Source organism: Blennius ocellaris, assembly GCF_963422515.1.
Source record: "Blennius ocellaris genome assembly, chromosome: 4".
Taxonomy (NCBI): domain Eukaryota; kingdom Metazoa; phylum Chordata; class Actinopteri; order Blenniiformes; family Blenniidae; genus Blennius; species Blennius ocellaris.
In genome coordinates, this window is record NC_137653.1 from 8,347,317 (window position 1) to 8,371,724 (window position 24,408).

Here is a 24,408-nt window from a genome sequence, read left to right on the forward strand (position 1 = left end):
CAGTTCCTACTTTTGACTTATACCGGCATCATGATTACATCACACACAATTATTTTACATGTGATCTAATACCAGCTTCTGCTGTAATCAAATCTGGTCCCGACGGATGAGTTGTTGGACTTGGATCATCAAGGCTGAACTTCCTGTTAGTACATAAAGTTAAGTAATACAGCATTTGGTCATAACAGAACTGTGCTGTGGAACCAGCTGAGACTTGGTAAAGCGTCTTGAAGTCTGGAGACAGTATTTCTTTTGGGGATTGTGCTGCCCGATAAACCTTCTTGAACACTTTTCTGAAGCCAATAGAATTTCTTTTTGCAACCCCCCCACCATTTTTTAATTTGTAAAAAAAATGCAGTTGAGAATATGCTCAATAGATTATATAGATAACCGATAGACAATAGATTATCATTTAAAATAAACTTACTTTGCCCTTTCCACATGAAAACTGTTCTTTCATGCCTTTGTGACCATTTGCTACTTTTCTTTGTTAAGACTATACTGGAGGGATGAACTGTGGACTTTCCAATCAATATAATCTAGGTGAGCAGACAAATATTTTGGCTTCACATTAAAAACAAAAACCTCGAGAAAGTCCCCCCCCCCCCCCCCCAACCCCCCCCAAAAAAGAAAAGAAACCAGACAAACATTTTACATATCCTTTATTATAACATAAGAACATACAGAAAAATAGGTTTGGTCCATGAAAAAGTTTGCAGATTCACATAGCTCTATAGCGCCCCCCAGTGTTGTGTTTGACACCCCAGAGGTGCCCAAATGCTCATTTTGAATCTTACGCCAACCGAAACCCTCATTAGTGTATTTGTAGAATCTGTGAACAAAATGCACTCTAAAAGATTCAGGCTTTAACCTCCAACAGGGAAGCGACCATTAAACGCAGACATATCAGGTCTTCAGTCAGTGTACAAAGGAGGTAGGATTCCTCGGATCTATTCAGCCGCATGTGTTCATGGCTTCTCTACACATAATTAAAAGGAGACTAAACTTAAAAAAGGCAGAAGATTAATCCCCCTCCGGAGCCTGTACGCAGCGTGAGAGTGATGCAAACTGCGCTACAGAAAGCAGAGTCATCAAATGTGACTGCAGCCTTTATGTGGTGGGGAGTTAAATCACTGGGATCTGAACGCGAGGGCCGATCGATACTATAAATACTGCTTCAACTATCGGAGTGTGGACAAAAACTTGAGAAAAGGGTCTGATAAGTCTGAGAGATTTTTTTGCCTTTTTTTAAGGGGGGGTGGTGGGGGGGGGGGGGGTCAGTGTCCATCCTTCATACGAAGACTGGAATGACAGGTCGCGCTGGCTGAAGGCCCCCGCGGAGCCGACCTCTGGCCATGGCCGAAGCTTCAAGCGAGGTTTCCCGCTACTGAGCTGGGTAGTGGGTTATATAACCCCACCCTCAAAGGCTGAGGCTGTCAATGGCTCCAGCCCCGTTGGGCTCCGCAGGGCCTGGTTGCTTAAGGGTCGCTGCACTTGTTTCCCTTCCCCTTTGTGGGGAGGGAACAGTGTGGACTGCCTGCCAGGTTGGTCTTGAAGACCAGCCTGTGGTGGAGACTGCCTCTCCGTCTCCTCGGCAACTGAGGTCAGGTAGAACCCGAATCGCCTGTTGCCAAGGAGGGACAGAAAAGTTTTTCATTGTCTACTGACCCCTCACCCCGATTACTTTTGGGATCTCATGCCTGGGAGACCAGGCAATCGCCGGAGATCCCGTACAGTGAGCCCACCTGTCAGGTTGGAGATTACATCTGTGACAATCGCTTGACTATTCAAGCTTTTGTTCACGTTCCTACTCTCCAGGTTGCTTATTCCGTCTGGCGGAGTGAAGCCTCGTACCGCTGCCGGGACCCGACCGACCCAGCCGATTTCAGGTGAATCGATCCGGTTCCAAGAAGCCCAAAGTGCGGAGGTGACTTGAGTGGCAGCCAGAGTTTTATGGTTGAACTCAGGTCAACATCTCCGCCTTCGTATGAACATACTCTTCCACAGTCCGCTTGTCGACCTGTCTGGTAGAACCATCTCAAGATTCCTCAAAATTTCCCAGCGGATCTTCTGACGGACGTAGTCTCTCGTCACCCAATAGGCCTTACAGATTTATTTCACGTTCATCTTCAGTCCCCTTCCCACCCCACCTCAGTATTTACAAAACTATAGACTAGAGGTACTTATACTAGCTACTTCAATGATAATCTGTACTAGCTAACAAGACAAGTACGGATATAATACATATTCTTAAAACAAGGATCATTAATAGTAACAAAAAAAAATAATTAAAAAAATTAAACAAACTTCATACTGAATGGCACCCTTAACAAAACATAACCACTTTGCTGCAACAGTGTATAATCAGCCACTGGACTGAGCTTAAACCGCTTTCTTGCACAACAGACTGGCACAAACTGTCAAAGCAAAGCGTTGACAACTTGATACAAAGTGACGCATGAACAGCCAGTGTGCAGCAAACAAACCCCATCGATTACAAAACACAATCACAATCAATAGTTTACTAAATGGGCAAGCATCTGGGGGCCGGGTTAGAGGTATAAAATATGAATTTTTTCTCTTCCAAAAAAAGGGGGAACAAAGAGCCGACAGACTCGGGACACATTCTGGCTGATTTAGGAATAGTTTTTTGTTTTTGTTTTGTTTTGTTCCAGTGAGACAACATATTCAAAGTTACCAGGCACAATCTGCTCACTGCTTTTCATTTGTGTACAATCGCCACTTTTGTCTGGACACAATGTATAAATCAATAAAAGGTTTTTCATTCAGGTTCAGACATACAATAAGGATTATTAAAAAAAAATATGCGTTGGAGGAGCTGTGCCATGGACGGGGGGAGAACGTGACTAAAAACTTTAAAGTGGAAACAAAACAAAAATGAGCTGCAGGGTGAATAAAAAACAAAACTAATTTTGACATCCTGTGTAATGGTGAAGTCATCTACTATCAGTGTCTCAGAGTTTGTTGTAAACTCATTGAGATATACAGTTCGAACACCCCCACACACGCAAACATACACACACACACTTTTCATCACCAACAGCACAACACGTCTCCTTTCCTGCTGCGTTTGGACCCGTTTCTTTAGGTGTTTCTGATGCCGAGCGCCTGCTCCAGCTCCTGCCGCCTCTGCTGGACCTGAAAGACATTTTCAACAATGGGCACAACAGACAACTCAGCAACTGCTGCCAAAATCAAACCTGATGTTCAACTCCAGCTTTCCCAGAATGATTTCCAAGTTGTTAACAGGCACTTGTAGTGTTATTTTAGGATGAGAGACGATCTCGGGTTCTTGAGTTGAGATTTCATTGCGGTCAATTCCGTGCTCTGAGCTGGATTTTAACAGAGCCATCGCTTTAGCAAAGTCTGTAGAGAATTCTTAGAAGCTAGGACAATGTTTAATGCTGCACAACTTATTTGCTTGTTTATAATTATTGTAATAACATGCAAAAAATACAAATCCTGAAAGTGACTGAACTATGAAAACATATTTTCATGCTCTGCAAATTCATAATGCATTCAATTGCAATCTGCATGTCATCTGTACGCGTGACAAACAAAATGACAATTCATTTGAAATGTACGTTTCCACTTGGTACCCATTTGCTAATCACTTTTTGTGTAAAAAAAAAACCACCAACACCAACAAAAACAACGAAAAATACCCATTAAAACTGAACCGCAAAAAGCAGAAGTGAGGTATTTGTCAAGTCCTGCAAAGTAAAACAAAAAAAAACCAGTACTGAACCTGTGTGAAAGCTACTGATTTTTGATGGCGAGGAAAGTGACGTGCCAAACAAGGAATGACTGTCTTGGCTGGAGGACTCGCAGTCTAATATGGTTTAGACTGAGGTGGTAGCGCCTCAGCTTGAACATAGCTAAACATAAATGGCAGAACAAGTGGGATGAGGAATAAAAGATGTAAAAAAAATTTTTTTTTTTTAAACCCATACCTTTGAGTAGAAGTAGCGACAGACGGCCTCCTGAGCCCACGGCTGGTAGTAAAACTCGGCTCTCCGCTCCTCTTCTGGGTTTGCCGCCACATCTGTCATGGTCTGTTAAAATGAAGAAGAAGAAGAAAAAAAAAAGACGATCATTAGACGAAGCTTATTCTTAAGTCGAGCCACAGCCGATAATTCAAAGAGCACGCAGTCTTTATAGGGTCGACTGGTCAGAGGTTGTGAGTGCGGGCGGCGAGCCCCGGACCGAATTCAATTTCACAGAGATTCGGCTGAACAAACTCTGCAGGTGGGCAACAGCTGGGCAGCAGTTAATCGGCTCGCTTGGCAGACAGAAGGGGGCGAGGACGCATCCAGTCAGACATGTTATTAAATGTTTCACGCTCTATTTTGACTTTGCCCTGCTGTGTCACACCTGGGCAAGCAGCTTGAGCCCGATATTTGGACGTCAAGAGTCCCTACTCCCACAGATGAACACCAGATTTAAACCAAGACCATTCTGACAAAGCAAGCCAGAGCAGGGGGGAAAGACCGTTGCACTCAAAAATAGCAGAGCATTTTCAGGACGTGTTAAAAACTCAGATCTGTCAGAAGGAATCTTCAGGCTCTCGGCTTTCAGTTTCCCAGAGTTAGCAGATTCCTGACATTTGAATTCATGCATGCCAACAGGCTTAGATTAAAAGTTAGCTACTTAATTATTTACCATGCATCAGTGTGATCCTGGCGATGTCAAAAGTGCAGGAGTGTGTTTTTTCTGCATTAACAAAGCTTCTGCTCCTTACAGACTGCCAAGTCCATTTTATAACGCCCAAATAGAAAATGATCCTCAAGTAAGGCAACAGAGAAGAAATTTCTTTTAAAAACACGCACAAAACACGAGATAGATGTGTTGCGGACGGCGGAGACCGATATAAAACCAGTGAAGCTGCACTACGGAGGAACAGAAGGACAATCTTTAGTGATTGAAACGATGAGTCACATTGTTCTACTCGAGATGCTGCGTTGTACCGAGATATTTTGGGGTCACAGTCTGTGAAAAATCCCTCACTGCCGCCGTCTCATCTTTGTTATCCATTAGGGATTTCTGTGGATCGTTCAAGCGAAAGATGCCGACTCAGCATTAGTGTATCAAACGACTGACAATAACTGCACATTTATGGTTAAATGCTCGAGTTCCCTTATTGAAAAAAAGTAAACAAAACAGTAGCAGCGAGGACTTTTTTGAGATGCTTTTGGAGTTTTGTTTGCACTGTGGAGAGAATCTGTCAGAGGGACTGACACCACAGCTATTTTTTCCTCATGCCTTTACTCTGTTGTTTTTTTGCTCATCGTATACCGTTGTCTGTGTTGACTTTTACAACGCCTACATATGGAAACTCTGAGCCTGCTCAGCTTTATACTGAAAATCAAATCATTACCCGATTGCTGGAGTTCTACTATTCAGCCGATCATGTAAACAGCACAATGTTATATGCTTTATCAAGAATGGAAATCTGATTAACATCTAGATTTCTCCTTAATGCTCCGATATATGTGAATGCATACTAATTTATCGCCTTAATTTTGTTCATTTACATCTGTGCACGGAGGAGAGTCAAAGTGAGCAAAAGAAAAGGGATTATAGTGGAAAACCAATAACTTCTCGAGAGGAGGCTCATTTCAAAAAAACTAAATGAAAGTCCACCACAGAGTCAATGTGAAGATCGTGGGTGTTGTTATGGTCAACAAGTCAAGACTAGATGTTTTAAAAATAACAGGACAAATCAGTATTATGTACGCATACCGAAAGAAATGTAATTATGCATTGAAACACATTAACCAAGTTTTTCCCCCCGATTACTGCATACATGTAGTGCATGTGAGATATCACTACTATCTGATAACTCCAAGTTTTGGGGTTTTACGGTCATGTAAACAGACGCCATGAACACGAGTGGTGCTTTGGAAGTCTCAAACTGCTTTAAAACCTGAGATCACAACAAGTGGACTCACCTTGAGGTCTCTGCACTGGGACTGCAGCCAGTCGTTGATGAAGCCCTGAGGATCTCTGGCGAAACTCAACATGAACTCCCTCTGGGTCTTCAGCTGGTTAATGGTCTCAATGGTTTCGTGGATCTGAGAGGAACGCAACAGAAGAGAATCACTTAAGTCATTAAGATGAAGATACAGGAACGCACGTTCAGAGACAAGTGGCAGCAAAACAATTTTAGACATCCCTTCACCACGACTTGCTTTTAGTGGCTGCAGAAAATAGAGATTCTTGGTTCCAATTATGCCGATAAAGCTTTCCTTTTCATTTGTTTTATCACAGAAAAACTGCGGCACAGAGATTTTGATGTAAATTTCCTTAGTGAGGAGTATGTACTAAAAGCTGTTTGCGCTTTAAGGAAAAAAAAAATATATATATATAACTGTCAATGCCCATTTTGTTGCTCTCTTGTATGTTTACGAGTAGTGTTCAACTGATGGAGAGAAAGTGAAAAACATCAACTAAAGGAGGGAAGAAGATGGCTGTAGGCAAGTACATATGGATGTAAATGGTTTCAAAATGTTAAATATATCCGTTTTTCCACACAAGCCATTAAAAATCAAGCACGGTTAAAGTTAAACATGCATACATACATACTGGTAAAAGTAAGATCAGTGTCAAGTCATCGCTTGACCTTGCTGGAGTAACAAGAACTGCAGAAAGACAGAAGGACAGCGATGTCCCTCTCGCACCAACCAATAAATACAAATGCAGCAATATTATCTCCTAAAAAGCACATGCTGCAGGATCTTACATCCCGACTGCAAGTTTATCTAAAAAAATCGACAATAGTTGCCACAACCACCGTCAGGCTGGCTACACTGTGCAATTTTGTCCGTCTCAATGAAGACAAGCAATCATGGTGACGTTTTTGAACATGGCTGAAAATCTTTGGTCTTACAGTGCGAGAGGTTAATGGACGGCCATTGTTGAACGTTTGTCCGACAACAGACAGCCCAAGACTTTTTTTTTTTTTAAACGTCATGAGTTGTCGCCATGCTTTCTGTCCACTCCCGTTGCCTCGACAATAAATCAATAGAGCCCATAACAGGAAGAGCACGTCAGACCCTTCCTTTGCAAAGAGCTAATTTATTTTGGCACCATAAGGCACTCGGATCTATTTCATTAAAGGCTTAAACTGCCAGAAAGGACAAAGAAGTGCCATCACACCACAAATTCTGACTGCGGAAGGAAATGCTGCAGAAAATGACATCACAATCACAGCAACATCAATGTGGCACCGCAACAATACGTTTTTAGATTTCCATGGAGGTAAAATGCTGAACCATGCATATATCTGCCACCTACTGACATAGCACAGCTTTGTCCTTGAACATAAAAGCTCTATTTTCTGTTTGCCCGATCAGCTATGTGGATGTCATACAGAATACTGCCTTTGTCGCATACTGCAGTATTTTGTTCAGATTCAGTGGAGAATGACACAGTGAAACCTACTGTTGGAGCCTGGAACATAATACACAGTACCGTAGTTAATGAATATATAAGGGTAACTAAAGACCATCTGTAGGATCCTTTTGTATGTGAGCCCTTGAGTGTGAAAATACAGAGAAACCGTTTTTCTTGCTTGAGGCCTGCAGGAACGAGATGAATCATCGCAGTTCTGATCAAGTCCAAAATTAACCCCAACAAAATAAATATATATATATAGAACCAGATTCTATGTCAATGGTCTCATTTTAACAGAAGCAAAACTACAATGAGACGTTTCTAAACTGAATGGCTGTGAGGCCAATCAATGTGATTACTGCCAACCCAGCCAAGGTAACGGCTGCTATCAGGAGGTCAAGAAAGCCCTCGACCGCAACACTCAGGAGAAAGAAGGCAATAACACGACGGCGCCAATTTAAGGGAGCAAGCGTGTGTGAAATTGTCCCCAGCAGGTTCTCAAAGAGGAAGAAAATCGACAAGGTGAGCTCATTGGCAGAATGGTTACATTAAACAAAAAGAAAAAAGAATGGAGCATTTGTTTTGTTTTAAATCGTCGCTCAACAGAAACAGCAGAAGGAAGTTGACATCAAACAAGTAATTGATAGTTGCTTGTTGACATTTTCCTTCTTAAACATGTCAACACCTTAAACACTCTGAGGGACACAAATTTTGGGGAAAATAACGAAGAAATATTTGAAATTGCTTTCTCTAAAGAACAAATGGAATCAAAACCATCAAAACTCCACAAAGAACTTCAGGAAATAGGAACCATCTCTCACACCGGGGACAGACAAGTCGTTCTAAAACTTCCTGGACAAACAAAAAAACCCAGAAACAGCAACAGCAACCTCCAGGCCGAGGTTGGTACCTTGTTGTCCAGCCCAGCAATTTCCTGCTGACTGGCGGTGGACAGCAGGAAGGAGTTCATCTGAGTCTTCAGTGTGTCGTCCACCTCCACGTCAATGTCGTAACAGGCGGTCTTCTTTTGGTCATTGGGGTCCACACTATCAAAACACAAAATAACAAAAATGGTTAGGTGACGGGCACACCAGGAGGTGAAATCAACTATGCAAGTCGAAGAAAGAAAATCTTAATGAATCAGTTGGTAGAGTCAAGAGAGATTGGTGGTTTCATCTCAGAGTCCATGTGTTGAACCCAATTTGCGCTCAATAAAGCATGTCATATGGCAGCATTCTCCATTGGTGCGCGAGTGTGTGTGTGTGTGTGTGTGTGTGTGTGTGTGTGTGTGTGTGCACGAGAGTTTAAAGGTGTAAAATTCTCCGACTGCTAAAGTGGTGAAAAGCTATTTTCTGTTAGTGACTTGAGTCGACATACTTCAAATATAAGTGACTCTTTGACATAATCTGCATGCCAACCTTCATTTACTTTTTGCCACAAATCATTTCATACTATAAAAATTATGTCGTGAAATTGTGATAGTGATATATGTGAAATGAAACACTCCTTCGATGACTAAAAATGCATTATCTTTTCATTTGCTTTACCAGAGGAATGTCAAAAACTGATTTATCTTCAAAAATCCATAAATCCATCCATACATTTTCAAAGCTGGCCACATATATATATATATATATATACACACACACACACACACACATATATATATATATAAAAGACATCACCAGGCTAGGATTTATTTATTTTTTTTCAAATTGTCATTGCTGCCACCAGTGTTAGAGTTGTAGACCGTTGTGTACGACCATCTTGTTGACGTTACCTGATTACGTGGTTGATGATGATGGGTTCTGGTGGCATCAGGAGTGCGTGCAAACGTTGCGGGATCTCGGAAAACTTCATGCGTTGGGTCTCAAAGATCTGAAAATATGGAGCCAACCACAGGTTACTACATAGAAAGTCTTTCAGTTTCGCATAGGGGTAACAGATTACACCATCCAATAGAAATCTGAGTGCTTGTTGGATTAATGCAGTCACCAAATGTAAAGCATCTAAAGTGCTTAGTTCACAAAATGTGCTGCACTCAAGGTGCAGTGACAGATGGAAACTATTTACTTGGAGCTGTGAAACTGTATCATGAAAATATTATGGCGCTGATTTACAGAGTCTGGTTAAAAGGCCGATAATGTAAAACTTGGGTCATAAAATTGGTTTTAGCCGACTGCACAGGCTTGGCTGCATCTAACTCAAGAGTAGGCGGCAGGTCTTTGTGCTCAAATGCTCAGACTCTTTTGTGCAAGACAGAAAAATCTTGGATGCATTACGTTTTCTCACTGCGAGGCCTCATATTATCCGTCTGTATCGAAGTCCCAAAACTCACGTTTTTTTTTTTAATACAGTCACAGCTTTCTTCTACTGTTTCATTTTTCAAAACCAGAGAAGAGCAGTTAATGTAAACTATGAGCACCTGGGATAAAAAGTATACTTATTTCCTACTGCAGCACTATAGCAATTCAAAAGTAACCTTCCACAACCCTGTTTATCTTGGCAGAGTAGAAAAAGCAATGAAACCAGTCAGTGACCCAGAAACAGAGACAGTCGCCATACAAGGACAGAGAGAGAGAGAGAGGGAGGGCCGTACAACATCAAGAGGGGGACAACTATGAGGAGGTTGATCCTTCTAGAACAGCAACAGCTACTTGTTGTTGCATCAGACTTAAAGAAATTAACCACCTCTTTCATCCAATTTTGAGCCGACATCTCCATCCAAATATGGGCAAAAGTGATTTTACGCACCTGCTGCAGGTATTTGTCACAGTTGATGAACTCCCGCTCGTGCGGATCTTGGAGTTTGTGGGTCTTGACATACTGCCACAGGGCCTGGATGATGACAGGCCTGGTCTGGGTGTGGATCCCCAACATACGAGCCAGTCGGGGGTCCAGCTTGAACTGAGGGGGCTGAGTGGTGCAGAGACACAATGATGAAATGCAGAGTGGATTAAAGCAGGGCGAACTGGAGATCTGACACGGGGAATTAACATCTCCACTGACTGAAGAGATATTTGAAGAGTGCCTGAAAGACTGTATACTACTTAGAAACAGAAAGTACCTGGTAGTCCAGCATGAGCAGGACGGTGCAACGCACACCGACATCACCTGGTCTCTTCACCTGGAAACCGTCAGTCTCCTGGGTGGTGGCGGTCCTGTGCCACTGTAATTACAAAGGAAACGCATTACAAACCATTAACTAGTTTTCATACATACATACGTGACAGCAATAGAATAATAGTGTGCCCTATTGTACAATAAAAACTATAGGTGCATATAGATCTGCTTATAAAACAACAAAATATGAGACATTTTTCATGTGACATCGGTGAAAATCTGTCTCTTACTTCCACCAGGTGATTATCTGGACCGTACAGGTCTTTGTCCAGCTCGATAACCAGAGACTTGAAGAAGGAGGAGAACTTCCTCTTTTGTTTGGTGGCCTCATACTTGGACACAGCCGTCTGCAAAATTGAAAGAAACATGTCAAAGTGAATCAATCATCCACATGTAAACGATTACGGTAAAAAAAACCTTAAAGCCATTGCAAATATCTTATGCCAATTGCTGCTTAAAAAAAAAAAGTCAATTGGATACCATCATTAACTTGTAGTTACATAAACATTTTAAACATGAAGCTTACATCCTCCAGCAAGCGGCCTTCAACACGAAGCTCCCATGATGCCACGGTGCCTTCGCCGTCCTCGGCATCGGGCTTTGCAGGGTTGAAGGTGTTGGATATGAAGATTCGAAGCTTTCTTTTTTGCTGAAAAACCACAAGAGGACATAAACTTCAAGTTGTGCTACCATCAATCAAAGTTGTAATTTAAAGCCCTCAAAGTAAAGTTGTGCTTAAGTTGATAAAGTACATGCGAATACAGAGATTGGATTAACTCTGCTTGTAAGCAGCTTAATTTTGGATAACATCAGTGCAATTGTTTGCTGGATGAGGACATGAAGAGGACGTCAAGCTTATATGGAACATCAGATACAAAACATGGACATCTTTTGTTTGTTTGTTGTATGAAACGCTGAGCAGCATAAAACCTGTTTGAGGAGTTAGATCATATATTTCTACAATCTGTCAAATTTATTAACAGTTAAGCTCTTTGGATGACAAAACGTGTCACTAAATGAAGCAACTTTGTTGTTCATTCAAAAGAAGTATTGAGATCAAACGGGGCAAACGGAGCATCCTGTCAAAATTCAAGTCTGAACACAAGGATTTAAAACACACCTTAATGGGCCTCTTGAGGGCCTCCTGAATATCCAGCCTCTTGCGCATGATGGTCTGGTCCAGCTTCCTCTCAAAAGCCAGGAGATCCATGTAAGCCTGAGACTCTGGGACCAGTTCCCTGATCTGGAAATGTAGACAAGAGATACCACAGAATGAACCCTCAACTACATGAAAACACATTTTGTTAATGACCACAGCTCTACTAGTTTCACATGCTGGCTAAAACCAGAATCTCATTTGTTGACGATGAATGCATATATTTTGACAACAAATCAAAGAACACGAGAGGAAACCACACCTTGTTAATGATCATAACACTGGTTCAAGCTTTGGACGGCTATAGGTGGACAGAACGATTAGAGAAAAAAAATATGCTCATAACCATTTGCCATCATGAAAATTTTATGTCCATGAGTAGCTTAAAAAAAAAAAAAAAGCTTTTATGTATTGATGTATTGCATTACGGTCTCATAGATAAACCGCATCAAAGTAAAATGGCCATCAGTAGCAAAACTGTGAAGGAAAAGGCAGACCGCTCCAACAACCTGTTTAAACAATAAACTAATGAACAGCTTTGTGGTGATAGATGAACTTGGATGCAGCTGAACAACAACATAGATGCAACTCGAATGATAACATGACATTCATGTGAGGCTGAAGTCCTGAGAAAAGAATGGAAGGGTACAAAATAATTATTTCTGGTCCAGATGATTACCACAATGGGCCCCACAGACTGCTTCAGAGCCCCAGAGTCAAGCCATGAGAGGCAGTGCTATCTCAGTCTACTGAGCCATTTAAACACAGTCTTTTGATTAGAAGCACTTAAATTAAAGTTCAACTGGAATGGCAAATGTAATCTCTCCAAAAGAATCAAAGCCAATATAAATGGATTTCCATGCACGGTGGCTTGATTAAAACTCACCCTCTGAGGTAGAATTTTATCCGCCATCTTCTTCTTCTTCGTGCTGTTAAAAAAAAAAAGATCAAGATAAATGTGTGTGTAACAGAGCAGCTCAGTAAAAACACAGGGAAGTCAAAGTCACAGTCTAAATTATTCAGTCCCTTAGCTTCAAATCCACAACAAGATCATTAACTGTACAGTGTATAAGTCAAATACTGCAGTGACAGGGCTTCCATGTTGGGCTATGAACAGCTACCATCAAAACACAGTGGTCACGTTTAAATATGAAGGATGTCATAATTTTCAATAATTCAAGCTGCTTTCCTTATGTAAATCTGCCCTATTCGTGGGATTCAGTGCTCATCCAAAGTTATAGGGTTATAATTTTCTTTACAATGTCAAACAAAACCCTTGTTTAGACAAGTGAATAGCCAAAGACGTTTGTGTACCATACTTTCCGGATGATAAACCACTACTTTTTTTTTTTTTTTTGAACTTGCTCTGAACCTTGCAAGCAGATGATGAGGCTCTTTAAGGGTTAACGAGCTTCATGCTGTAAGTGATGCCTTCAGGTGCTCAGACATTTCTTTTTGTTCCTTTTTAAATAAAATGGTGGGTGCAGCTTATATTCTGGTGCGCTCAATAGTTCAGAAATCACGGTATGTGTGGTGTATCCATACTCAGAAATATGTGAAAATATGTCGGTACGTTTGCAAATATTTTTTCCTTTTTAATGTTCGTCCATTAATTGTGAAGCAATTTGAGTTACGCACAAAAAAAAAAAACACCCTGCTTGATCATTTGATGTTAAAAGATTTCCATTATATCAGTGAAGCAAATCAAAACAATTATCTTTTTATATTAAAATCATAATTGAGGCCAATTTTAAATCGTCTTGCTGGGAAAGATTATTCAAGGCGACAGAGATGACACACTCAACACGTACACACAAGAACACCAATAAGAATGTGGATCAGCTTCACACATAACTGCTGGTTTTTGTAACTTGAGCATTGCAGCATGATAACGATTACTTACTGCTGGTTGCGGCTCTGCTGCTGTTGAACCTGCTGAATTTGTTGGGGTGCCGGCCGCTTGCGAGACGGATCCATGACCCCAGGCATTCCTGGGCGAGACACGGGACTGTTGCCATATCCTGGGGGGCCCATGGCCGGTCCCTGTGGGGTCATTCGGCTGGATGGGGGCATGCCATGTCTCTGCACAGAAAAGAAATATCAAATGAAGTGGTTTCTTTTTTAAATTCTCAAGTTGCTTCAAGTTCTTCATTTGGTAAGAAACCAAAGGATTTAATAAATTCTATGAGGTATAAACATGTTCATATTTTCACCCTGGCTGCACAATATGCACTGCAAGTTAACCGTTAATGATAAACACACAATATATGTACTGGAAAAGGCTTACTGATTCGAACTACAATTTTCTCTGCAGGCAATGTGCATTTGACATATTTATTCAATTAGATGAAGCCCCACTGCACTGGATACATGCAAGAAGCTGCACTACTTTCTTTTCAAGATTAATAAAACATTCCCTTACTTCATTGTGCAATTTATACAAAGCTGAATTGTTCAATTCTTACATACTCTATAACCATTTTACCAAGAGTCGTTTTGCAGGGGCCTGGAACCTATTGCAGCATACACAGGACAAAAGACCAGCGACAACCCAAAACATTACCACTCTGTCAGGGGAAGAACTCAAAAGAAAATCACAGACGAACGTTCACAAGTAATGCCGGTTTGATAAGCACAAAATGCTCACAGAAAATTAAACTTTAATGCTTGGAAATCAACCCTGGCAAATGTAGTTCTGATGAGTGACTCTGAATTACGCCACAACATAGCAACTCCAAGACCCAATGAAGAGTGTTATTTAGAAAAAAAAAGTCGGATTATGCAGGTTAACAAAAGACAGAAAAACAGGGACACATCATGTCAGTTATTTGAGAAGAAAATACAACTCAGGTATTGAAAAAACAAAACAATTTTTGGGAAGCAGTTCTTGTCATGAAGCAGAAAAACATGGCGAATTAGCAAATGAATGCATTTGTATTATATTCTAACCTTGTAGTTTATGAACTGCTGTGCTTGAAAATAGAACATCTGAAATAAGTGCAAACCATACAAATTGTTTAAAGTGCAGGAAGATGGCTTCAAAAATAATTCACGTTAACCATGAATTCATTGTTTAACAATATTTTTTGTCTAGTAGAAGAATTAGATGTGCTCACAAAATATTGGCAATGCATTCTACTCTAACAGGCACAAAGTGGGACATAAAAAAAAAAATCACAAAATAACAGGACTCGTTTTAAACTGACAAACCCCTTGATATTTGACGCCTGGCACCCCCCCCCCCCCATCTCTCTGATAAGTACAGACAAAACCAACAACTGTAAACTCACCAAGCCTTGCAGTAAGAACTCAAACAGGCGACTTCTTGTATTTGACTGCATGAGTACCAACGAGAGACGGATAAATGGCAAGTTACTGATTGTAAGCGCTTCCTGCAGCAGTCAGTCTGACAAATGAAGGCAAAACACACTCTGTCCAAGCCTATGGCAGAGGGTGGAATGAAGATACGGTGACGGACACCGACTTCTCAACAATATGGTCCAGATGAATGGGCTCTGCCTTTTCCGCACAGAGCAGTGTGGGCAGACGGTGAGTGCATGTCGATCACTGAGTGCTTTCTACACTATACACGAGTACAACCTTGGTTTGCTGGAGAACAACTGGAGATCTGCAGCATTCAGAGTATGAAGCCTCTTTGATTAAGTTGTGAAAGGCTGCTTGTGTGATTGAAAGCAGCCAAGGACGAAGAGAGGGGAAAAAAATGTAGCATCTTTTCACTAAACGGTATTTGAGGTTGTCAGTAGCTAAGCAGCAAATGTTTCTACTGCTGCAGATCACCGACAAAAGGACCCAACATTTTATCATCAGGAATTAATACACAAACCCCCACATTTTGATAAAAAGAAAATGCTGCATGTTAAACTTACTCTACTGGACATTTCTTGGGCTTAAAAACTCAAGGGACAGCCTAAGATCCATGTGAATATGCGACTGTAACCGGGTTTACCCTGTCACTGGCTTAATTCACGTTTCTGGTAACTAATTTCTCTGTCTACCAGCTGAAAACTTCCCATTATAACTTGTGGATTAATCTAAAGACTAAACATTGTGATTGAAATATGAACATCACTCTGTAGGGGACGGGTTGCAATCCTGGTTCTCGAGGGCTGAAGCCCTGTACGTTTTCAACCTGCCCTCACATCAACACAGCTGACAGCAATTAGTGGCTTGTTATCAAGCTTTTTGCTGATCCTCATCATGACAAAGGCAGTTTTGTGCTTGACACACGGGCACAATGTGTGGAACCTAAGACACGTTGAATCGGACAGAGAGAACGTGTGCCATTTATACTGCATGCCGATTCTGCTCCCAAACTGCAGGGGGCAGTGCATCGCAAACAGTATTATATTCCAGCAGAAGAAGCAGACTTCTTTTCTGTGACACCAGCAGGTGATCCTGCACCAGGAGATTGGAGCGGAGCATGCAACTATTGTTTCAAATTAAAATTTCCCTCTGTTGAAGTCTGACACTGAAGGAAATTGACATCTATGAGTCAAATCTTGTGTTTTCAGTATAGACGTGCTGCTTTATGCTTTTTGTGCCTTTATAACCAAGTCTTCAGTCCTCCTTCTCAGACAGGATGGGATCAGTCTCTGGGTAAACAATATTTAATTAGCCGGAGCGTGGATAGCGCCACTCACAGGAGCAGCGGTTCCATGCAGATTGATACCTAGATGCGCCACTTCAGTGTTGTGCATTGCTCCAGTGGTGTAATTATATGCCAGTTTATTTTCCAACACAGCCTTCAAGCTACCTTATTTTCATTTTCGAGATCAAAGCACTGCCAAACTGTGCTGGTTGAGTGAGAGGAGGACTTCCTCATTGTGCCATTTCATCAGCACTATGGTGAAGAGGGGAGTGCTGTCTAATGGCTTTGCAGCTTTGAATACTGACGGGCTGCCGCATGATAGTTAACAACCTTGGTCATGAATAAAATTATTTCTGGTGCTGGATCGAGTGGTGATGGGTGTTTGATGGCTTGACTGACAAACTGTGTGCACGCCCACTGTTGGTGGGCACTTTTTTGAGGGGGCGTTAAATGGAGATGGAGATTCCCGAATGAGCCAAGTCAATACTAAACGGTTAAGAGGAAACAACTAATTAAAACCAGCATTATATGACACAAGTCTGCCATTGTAGACAAGATGTTCAACTCTCACTTCAATATTTTCATTCATAGCAAGTGGTAAAAACGTTGTAGTCACCTGAAGAGGTTCAAAAACAAAAAACAAGTAACCCCACCAATACACTTGCAGACTCTCCTAAAATCCAGCAAAATTAATCAAACCCTTGTCATAAAACAATTATGCTTCGAACAGTGTTAATCAAAACACATGCATGTATATTAAAGTAACATGAGATGTACACAACACCAACATTCAAGTTCTACATTCATAAAACATTTCCCCTAACCGATTGCTCCCAGAGAAGACATCTTGATCGTTGGTAATCTTGTTGAGTATGAAGGGTGATTAAAGTTATTACCGGTACCAGGAGAAAGCTACATGTGAAATACATTAATTTCACTGTCGTAATGTTGTATGAATGACATTGTTTCACAACCAGCAGATAAAAATTGGTCTATAGTATAATTTCTAACGATACATTTTTGCTAAATGATTGCGATAAATGTTTGAAACATGGTTCTTTAATCAAACAGTGAACCATCTGTTTCGAGCTCAATTTTCAGATTAAGAGATGGACTTGGGCAAAATTCTACTACAAAAACAAAATTTTTTATAGTTGCAGTGGCCTTAGGTCGTCATACTAATTGGTGTATTTGCATCAGTACAGGTATTTGAATCTTTTTTTTTTTTTAATCATTATACCATCATACCAGAAGTTTGGTGTGGACAGAAACATTTACCTCTCTGGATGTCTGCCTCATGGGCGAGAGCAATCTCGCATAATCTCTTGAGAAATAAAGTAATTTCAGATTTGTATTCTCAGCAATTAATATTTATTTTGAAACTAAGTTGAGATGTTCATTGCCACGATCACAGTCACCAGGTTGTTCACTCAACACTTCTCTAACACAATATAAATTGAGGTTTCAGAGAGGAGCCAAATAAATGGCCAGATTCTGATCAATTAAAAATAGCTCTCATAATCCTCATTGTTTAGAACTGTTTAAAGTTGTGATTCTAGATTCATATATGTGAATTTTACCACCCCCTTTAAAAATCTTCTTAAATTACTTCACTTGTGAGTTGTTACACTAAACTAAAAGGCAGCATCGTGTGTTTAACAGCTTCATAAATATAACTGCTGCATTTAAGCTGTTATAACCAGTAAAAGATAAATCTTATGGGTTAACTGAAACATCACACATACAATTTCTCGCCTTACTAAAGCTGTAAATTGTCCACAGTGGGAATGATAAAGGATATCAAAATAATATCTCTCCACTATAATTTAACGGAGCTGATTGATTTAAGAAGCTGAAGCCACTAAAGATTGTTTGATACCCGAAAAATGTAGATGCATTCCTCAAGATTTCATTTATTTGCGAGGCCAGTAGCAAAAAGTCAAAGAAGAAAAACTAATACATTTTCTGTTGCACTGCTGCAGAAGTTTCCATTTACATTTAAGGACAATATACTCCAGATACAACATGGGGCTTCTGCTGAAGTTAAAGGGAATTTGCATTTACTGAAAGTGATGCTGCAGCCATTTCTTTCAAAAGTAGTCTCCAAGTGTAAAATACTTTGAAATTTAACACAAGTTCAAACTAATTTTGGTACACGATTGAGCACGAGACGCTGGCTTTAACAAACCATTTACCGAACTACTATCAACATACTTTAAAACGTTTTTAAGAAAAAACGTGTTTGTTTCATGGTTAGCCGGGCTAGCAGGCTAAGCTAGCAGAGACTCGGAGGCTAAGCTCGCTTGTTAGCGGGCGGGAGTGTTAGCCAGTTCAAACAACAAACAAACTCCCAGCGTCAATCACAGCGGCCGTTTAAATGTTTCCGACGAGGTCGCCACTTCTACACCGGGTCAGCAGCACGAGTGTGGGCTGCGAGCCGCACCGGTCGAGGAGGTTGACGTTAGCCGGCGGTAACAAAGCGGCGGTCCGGGGCTTTGTTCTCGCGGACCGGCTAACGCGTCAGCAGCAAAGATGGAGCGATATCTCACCATGTACCCAGGCCCCGGCATCGGAGAGCGATACATGGAGTTCTGCGCCGCGGACGACGACCCCATTCTTCCGGCGGGAGCCCCAGGACCCATGCCTGGTCCTGCGCCCGGTACTGGAGGTCCTGGTCCCATTGCTCCTCCACCGCCGCCAACCGTTGGAGCCGACTGAAAACCCCCTCTGGACGCCATCTCTTCCACGAATGTCGCCGCCGGTGGTGGTGCGCAAACACCGCGAGAGTAGAAACGATATTTAGGGGGGCTTGATGATGCCGCTGCGCCCCCCGCTGCTTGTTACATGTACTGCAATAAGATGTACAATTATTCATTCGTATGCACCACAATGTTAAAAAAAAAAAACTTTTTAGAAAGTTTTAACCCTCCTGGCAGTAAATCTCAGCATTAAAATGAGAACAAGTTTTTCCAGAACCAAAACTGTTTGAGGAATATTGGTAATAAAGTTTAATATTAGAGGTTTTATGAAAAGTTGGGTGACAAAGTAAGACAGAGCAATAGCAAAGGTAAAGCAATAAAATATCTAATATGACTTTGAGCAAATGATAATAAAAACACACTTCATGATCCCAGGTTATGTTGATAGATGATTTAAGCAGAACTAGCTTTTTTCATGACTCGCAAAAGAAAGTTTATTTAAAAAAAGTCTTTTCAATAAGAAATAAGTGGTTTCAGAAAGCAAATTTTGGCAAGCAGCAGCCCCCTCGGGAGATTAAGATTCAGTCCTTAATCTTGTAGGGTGGGAAGAAAAGCGCATTTCTGCATGAGGATTTTTGGATTTTAAATAGACGATTTTGTCATGAACTGATTCAAGAATAAATAATGAAAATTTAAACATGAACCTATTATGAACAAAATCAAAATCAGCCATATTTGATGGTTTTAGGTATTGATTGCTAAAGCTATAAGGTGAAACTTTAAAAGTTAAATTTCTGAAACAAGAAATACAGTTTTATTGGATGTATCTCCAATTAAAAAACCTGGACGTTTTGTATTTTGTAAAGCAGTTACACTAATGCAATACTTGTGAATAGTTCAGCATTACATTTATAAGTTTTGATGGGGGTTTAGAAAAGGGGCTTCCTTTGAAACATCGTGAATCAAGATGTTAGTGCTGCAGCACCGCTATAGAAAAAAAAATGCCCACATTAAAATCCTTTAGGGCCTTCTCATGGCAGCCAGTTCTTGCTCACTTTCATCCAAATTGATCTGATTGTGTGGTTCGATACAGTTTCTCACATCCTCCTCCTCAATAGATTGTTTTCTATCGGCATCTTTCACACATCCTCGAAGACTGATTCATTCATATTCCTCAGGCCACACTCACTTAATCCAGTACAAGTCCTTCAAATCCCAGCCCTCCACTGTGATGTCAGGTGGGCCCCAGGGCTCTGTCTGAGAGTGAGAACATTTCATTGAGCTCATATTCATATAGGATGTACACAATCCTCAGATTTTTAGTGGCACCCTATTACTTGTTGTTATTATTCATCACACACAAACGTTGATGCTAATACGAGTAAATGAATGATTTCATGTGTGGGATGAAAGAAATATTGTAATTTTGGTCTATGTATATGCATAGAATTTAATGTGTTTTTCCATCAATTTAATGAACCTGATCCCACATACATTTGTGAAATCATAAGAACCTCTTAACACCACAAGATAACAGGATAATCTCATCTATTTATGAGAGATCGTGGTTAACAATTGTTTTTGAAGTTGAACAATTCTCTGCATCATGTCGTTTAATGCAGGATATAAATGACACAAATCAAAACAGATTAAAGAAACATCATATTCTTCTCACGACATAATGAGGGAGCCGAATATTTGATTAAAAAAAGTAAACCATGTCACAAAGTGGTATTATGTAATAGCTTTGTGACATGACATGTTATCCTCATCTGAATATGAAATTTAATAAGCATAATGACACCACAAATTTAATTAATTTAAATGAACCGCAGGGCACTGACAGCATTTATTAAAATCTGATTGCATTATTCTTATTTTTAGTTTTCAATTAAAGAGTGGCAAACATGATATTGCCAGCAACATGACTCACAAAATATTTTTTTCTTCCACAGTGTAATTTCAGTCCTTCTTAAATATACTGAATTATACTCATCATTTTCAAAACTCATGTTTGCTGAACACCTCATTTGTCGATGTGGACTAAACCCAGACTAAGCAGGCCCGTAGGCCTGCCTGGGTTTGTCACAGGATCAGTAATGAGGTTAACCCTGTGTTTATCATAGTGTCATGACGCTCACCTGCCTGCCAGACACTGCAAACTCGATTAAAAACAAAACAAAAACAGCATCTGGAGCCTCGCAGTCAAATGCGAGGAGAAAATGTACATCTTATAATGGATATGCTATGCTTGAAGGATTCCAAACAAATTAAGGAGGCTTTTCAAATAAGACACGAATAGCATGTATATATAATCTTCATGCATGTTGCAGATGACGGTGTGTGATCACCACTGGCTTTTATAACAATACCAATTCTCATTGATGTTTAGGGTACTTGGCAGGTTGTTTGCGCCTGTCTTTCTTTCTCAATACAGCTCTCTTGTGAATTCATCTTGGCTCTTCATGCAGTCGAGCCTTGACTCCGGGATTATTGTGATCATGGCTTTGTGGAGGCCGGGCCATCTGCTGCGGGACCGCTTGTTCATCTTGTGGACATAGATGAGTTGGGGGGACCTCACGGCTCATTTCCTCCTTGATGACATCAAATGAAGGATAACAATCTGAACATCTGACACACCTGGTAGTTTTAGTTGTACGTGGGAAATCGAAAAAGAAACTTTTGAGATCCCGAATGTGTTTTTGATTTGAATGACTTCTTCACTAATTTCTTCTTTTTTTTTTTATCCTGTTGGGAAAAAAAAAAAGACATAAAAAAAAACAATGAAAGAGATGAGATGGTTTTTGCTCCAATAACACAGACTGAGGCCTGACAATCAGTCTGAAAGTAAATTGATGTTGGGGAAAGAAAATGATATCGAAGGACGAAGCAGCCACAATGTCCTTAGCGATTAGGGCTTCAAGTGTCCCTGTTTCGTGCAAATGGCATAAATGTCACATGAGAAATTACTTCCCCAAGTCTACATGAACTGCGGAAAGACTTTTCTGCAGCATTTGGGAACATGTTTTTCAACGTAGTTTCATATTCAGGCCTCTTCAATAATGAAAGGAATGCAAGTTCATCTTGATTAAAATATTTTTTAAAAAGTTTTTTTAAACATTTGTGGTAGAAAGGTGTCAAAACACCAATGATTATCTTTGTCGGTCTTTGTGATGTCTAGAGAGACTCTTTGATATATAGCAGACAGTGTGAGGGTTAAAGTTTGTCCAGGTTACAATCTTTGACAGTGGTCATTACTCCAAAGCAGGTTGTCAAAGACATCCTGCTCAATCTGGCCTAAAAGGACCTTGTAAACAAACCAGAAAGAACAAATTAACTTTATTTTATTCAAGTAACTGCTATTTATAGTTTGCTCTCTGGAAATCATACTGTTTTATTGTCAGATATAACAACACTGAAACCCACGCCAAGAAATCAATGATGCAGTTGCTAAGAAGCGGCATGTTTTTGCGGCATGATCTTTCAGTTTCACCAAATAAAGCACACATTCAAGTAATTTGTTGCACTTTTGGATTGAACTAAATTCGTATCAAAACATGTTTTTTTTTTAACACATTTTACTACATGTTGCAGCAGAAGGGATTGTTTAAAATGGCTTACTGTCTAAATTGCATTTATTTCAATCTAAAGATAAACTCCCTTTGTTTGTGTTTAATAAATAAAAGATGCTTAATGAGGATAAATATAGTTTCAGAGAATGTACTCAGAAATGTTAACATTAAATAGAAGACAAATTCGTGATTTTTTTTGTCATCAAAATGTTGTGTTCCCTTGTCTGTTTTAGAATAGCAACATATTTTTTCTTCAGGTTGTTGGTGGCTGTGGCTCAGGTGGTCGAGAGTGTTTTCCACCAATCCTGGAGTGGATAGTCTGATCCTGGGTTGTGCCTGTCTATGTGCTGAGGCTGAAGTGTCCTTCAGCAAGACGACAAATGATAAATTGCTCCTGATTCTTTATGGGTAGTGGCAGTTGTGTCCCTGTTGTGAAGCAATTTGAGACTGCTAATGCAGTAAAACATTCAAACAAAATGAAGTCTATTTACCACATCATGAAATTAGACTACTAATGAAACTCCCACGGGACGACTCCTTTAAAAACAGGAAACTCACCGCTCAACAACAATGAAAATGAGATTCCAAAAGAAAAAAGGTAGTCTGTACATTAAGGAGCACCAGCTAATGGGCCACAACCATTCTTTAAAATGTAAACCACACACAATTTAATTTTTTTAGTACTCCAGTAACTCACAGAAAGTATTGTTATCCATCTGAATCTTCAATTTTGAGCTGACTTCTACAGCTATCACACATATTCCACTTGCTTTCATCATAGCAGAGGCTCATAAATTAGTAAATCAGCCCCTTCCTCATTTATTAAGGGATCTAAATCTCAAACGCCGCTCCTCCATACTGGATGGTATAATAGTTTCTCTGAAGACAGAGACAGACCGAGGCCATTGACCTCTTAAGTGGTTTATGCGTTAACAAGTAAACAACAAGCAAGAGCGCAGCAGCTTGAGTGCTGCGGGTTATCCACAGCGTCAACCGCTTCATTCTTTCCCAACTTCGATGTCGCTACACTACCCACAATTACTACAAAGCCACAGCAGAACGAAACATAGCATCCCATCTGTTTGCCTGTTTGTGTTTGATCAGAGTGTGCTTGTGTGAGCACGGGTGAGAGGAAGAGGTGGAGGAGGAGGAGGAGGAGGAGGGGGGTACATTATGCTTTTTTGGAACTAGTTGCAAAAAAGAAATTCTCATTTACAGGCATGAGAAGTAACTAATGCACTGCATTGTTCTTCGGATCTCTGGAGGGGATTTTATTCTCTGTGCAGGTAAGATGGCAGTTGATTAGGTTTATCCCTTACAGGCTTCCTGGCAGCCATGCTATTGAATAAATGAATGAAGGCTCATACTTATAACAAGAGAAAGGACAAATCTCAGAGACCTAAGTTTATAATCTAATCCAGGCTCTTTCAGTGTTGAGAAAGTTGCCCGCACTATGATTATTAATCCTCTTAATGAGCTGAATGTAAAGTGGAGCCAAAGGAGTCGGCCTCAGCCTTATCTATGATGAACGGTTGAGCATCCTAATTGCACTGCGAGATCTGACAGGATAAATTTATACCAGAAACGTGACTCATCTGACAGGCCGGCAGGAGTGAGAGGACCAAGTTGGAGTGATTCTGTTTTAAAAATAACATGTACACGGTAAAGATCCAGAAATCTAGACCAGTGTGCACAATGAGAATCGGAGTAAAAATACCCCCACCCCCTTTGGGTCAATACAAGTTAACCTTAATGGGTAGCCATTGAAAGAAAACCCATCCCAGACAGTGTGGCTGTTTTCAATGAGTGTTAATAATTATATCTAATCTAGAG

General features: G+C 40.5%; 1 protein-coding gene across 1 annotated transcript; it reads right to left on the bottom strand.

Moving 5' to 3' along the window:
- Nucleotides 1–645: 645 nt before the first annotated feature.
- Nucleotides 646–19,042, bottom strand: smarcd1 (SWI/SNF related BAF chromatin remodeling complex subunit D1; the record flags this gene model as incomplete). The annotated part of the gene is made up of 13 exons (XM_080495018.1): nt 646–3,159; nt 3,975–4,076; nt 5,973–6,095; nt 8,327–8,462; nt 9,197–9,294; nt 10,171–10,332; nt 10,484–10,585; nt 10,770–10,886; nt 11,066–11,188; nt 11,660–11,782; nt 12,582–12,624; nt 13,599–13,777; nt 18,854–19,042. 13 exons carry the CDS (start codon nt 19,040–19,042, stop codon nt 3,106–3,108), a joined length of 1,551 nt encoding a protein of 516 aa, XP_080351144.1. The 3' UTR covers nt 646–3,105.
- Between the last annotated feature and the right edge of the window lie 5,366 nt (nt 19,043–24,408).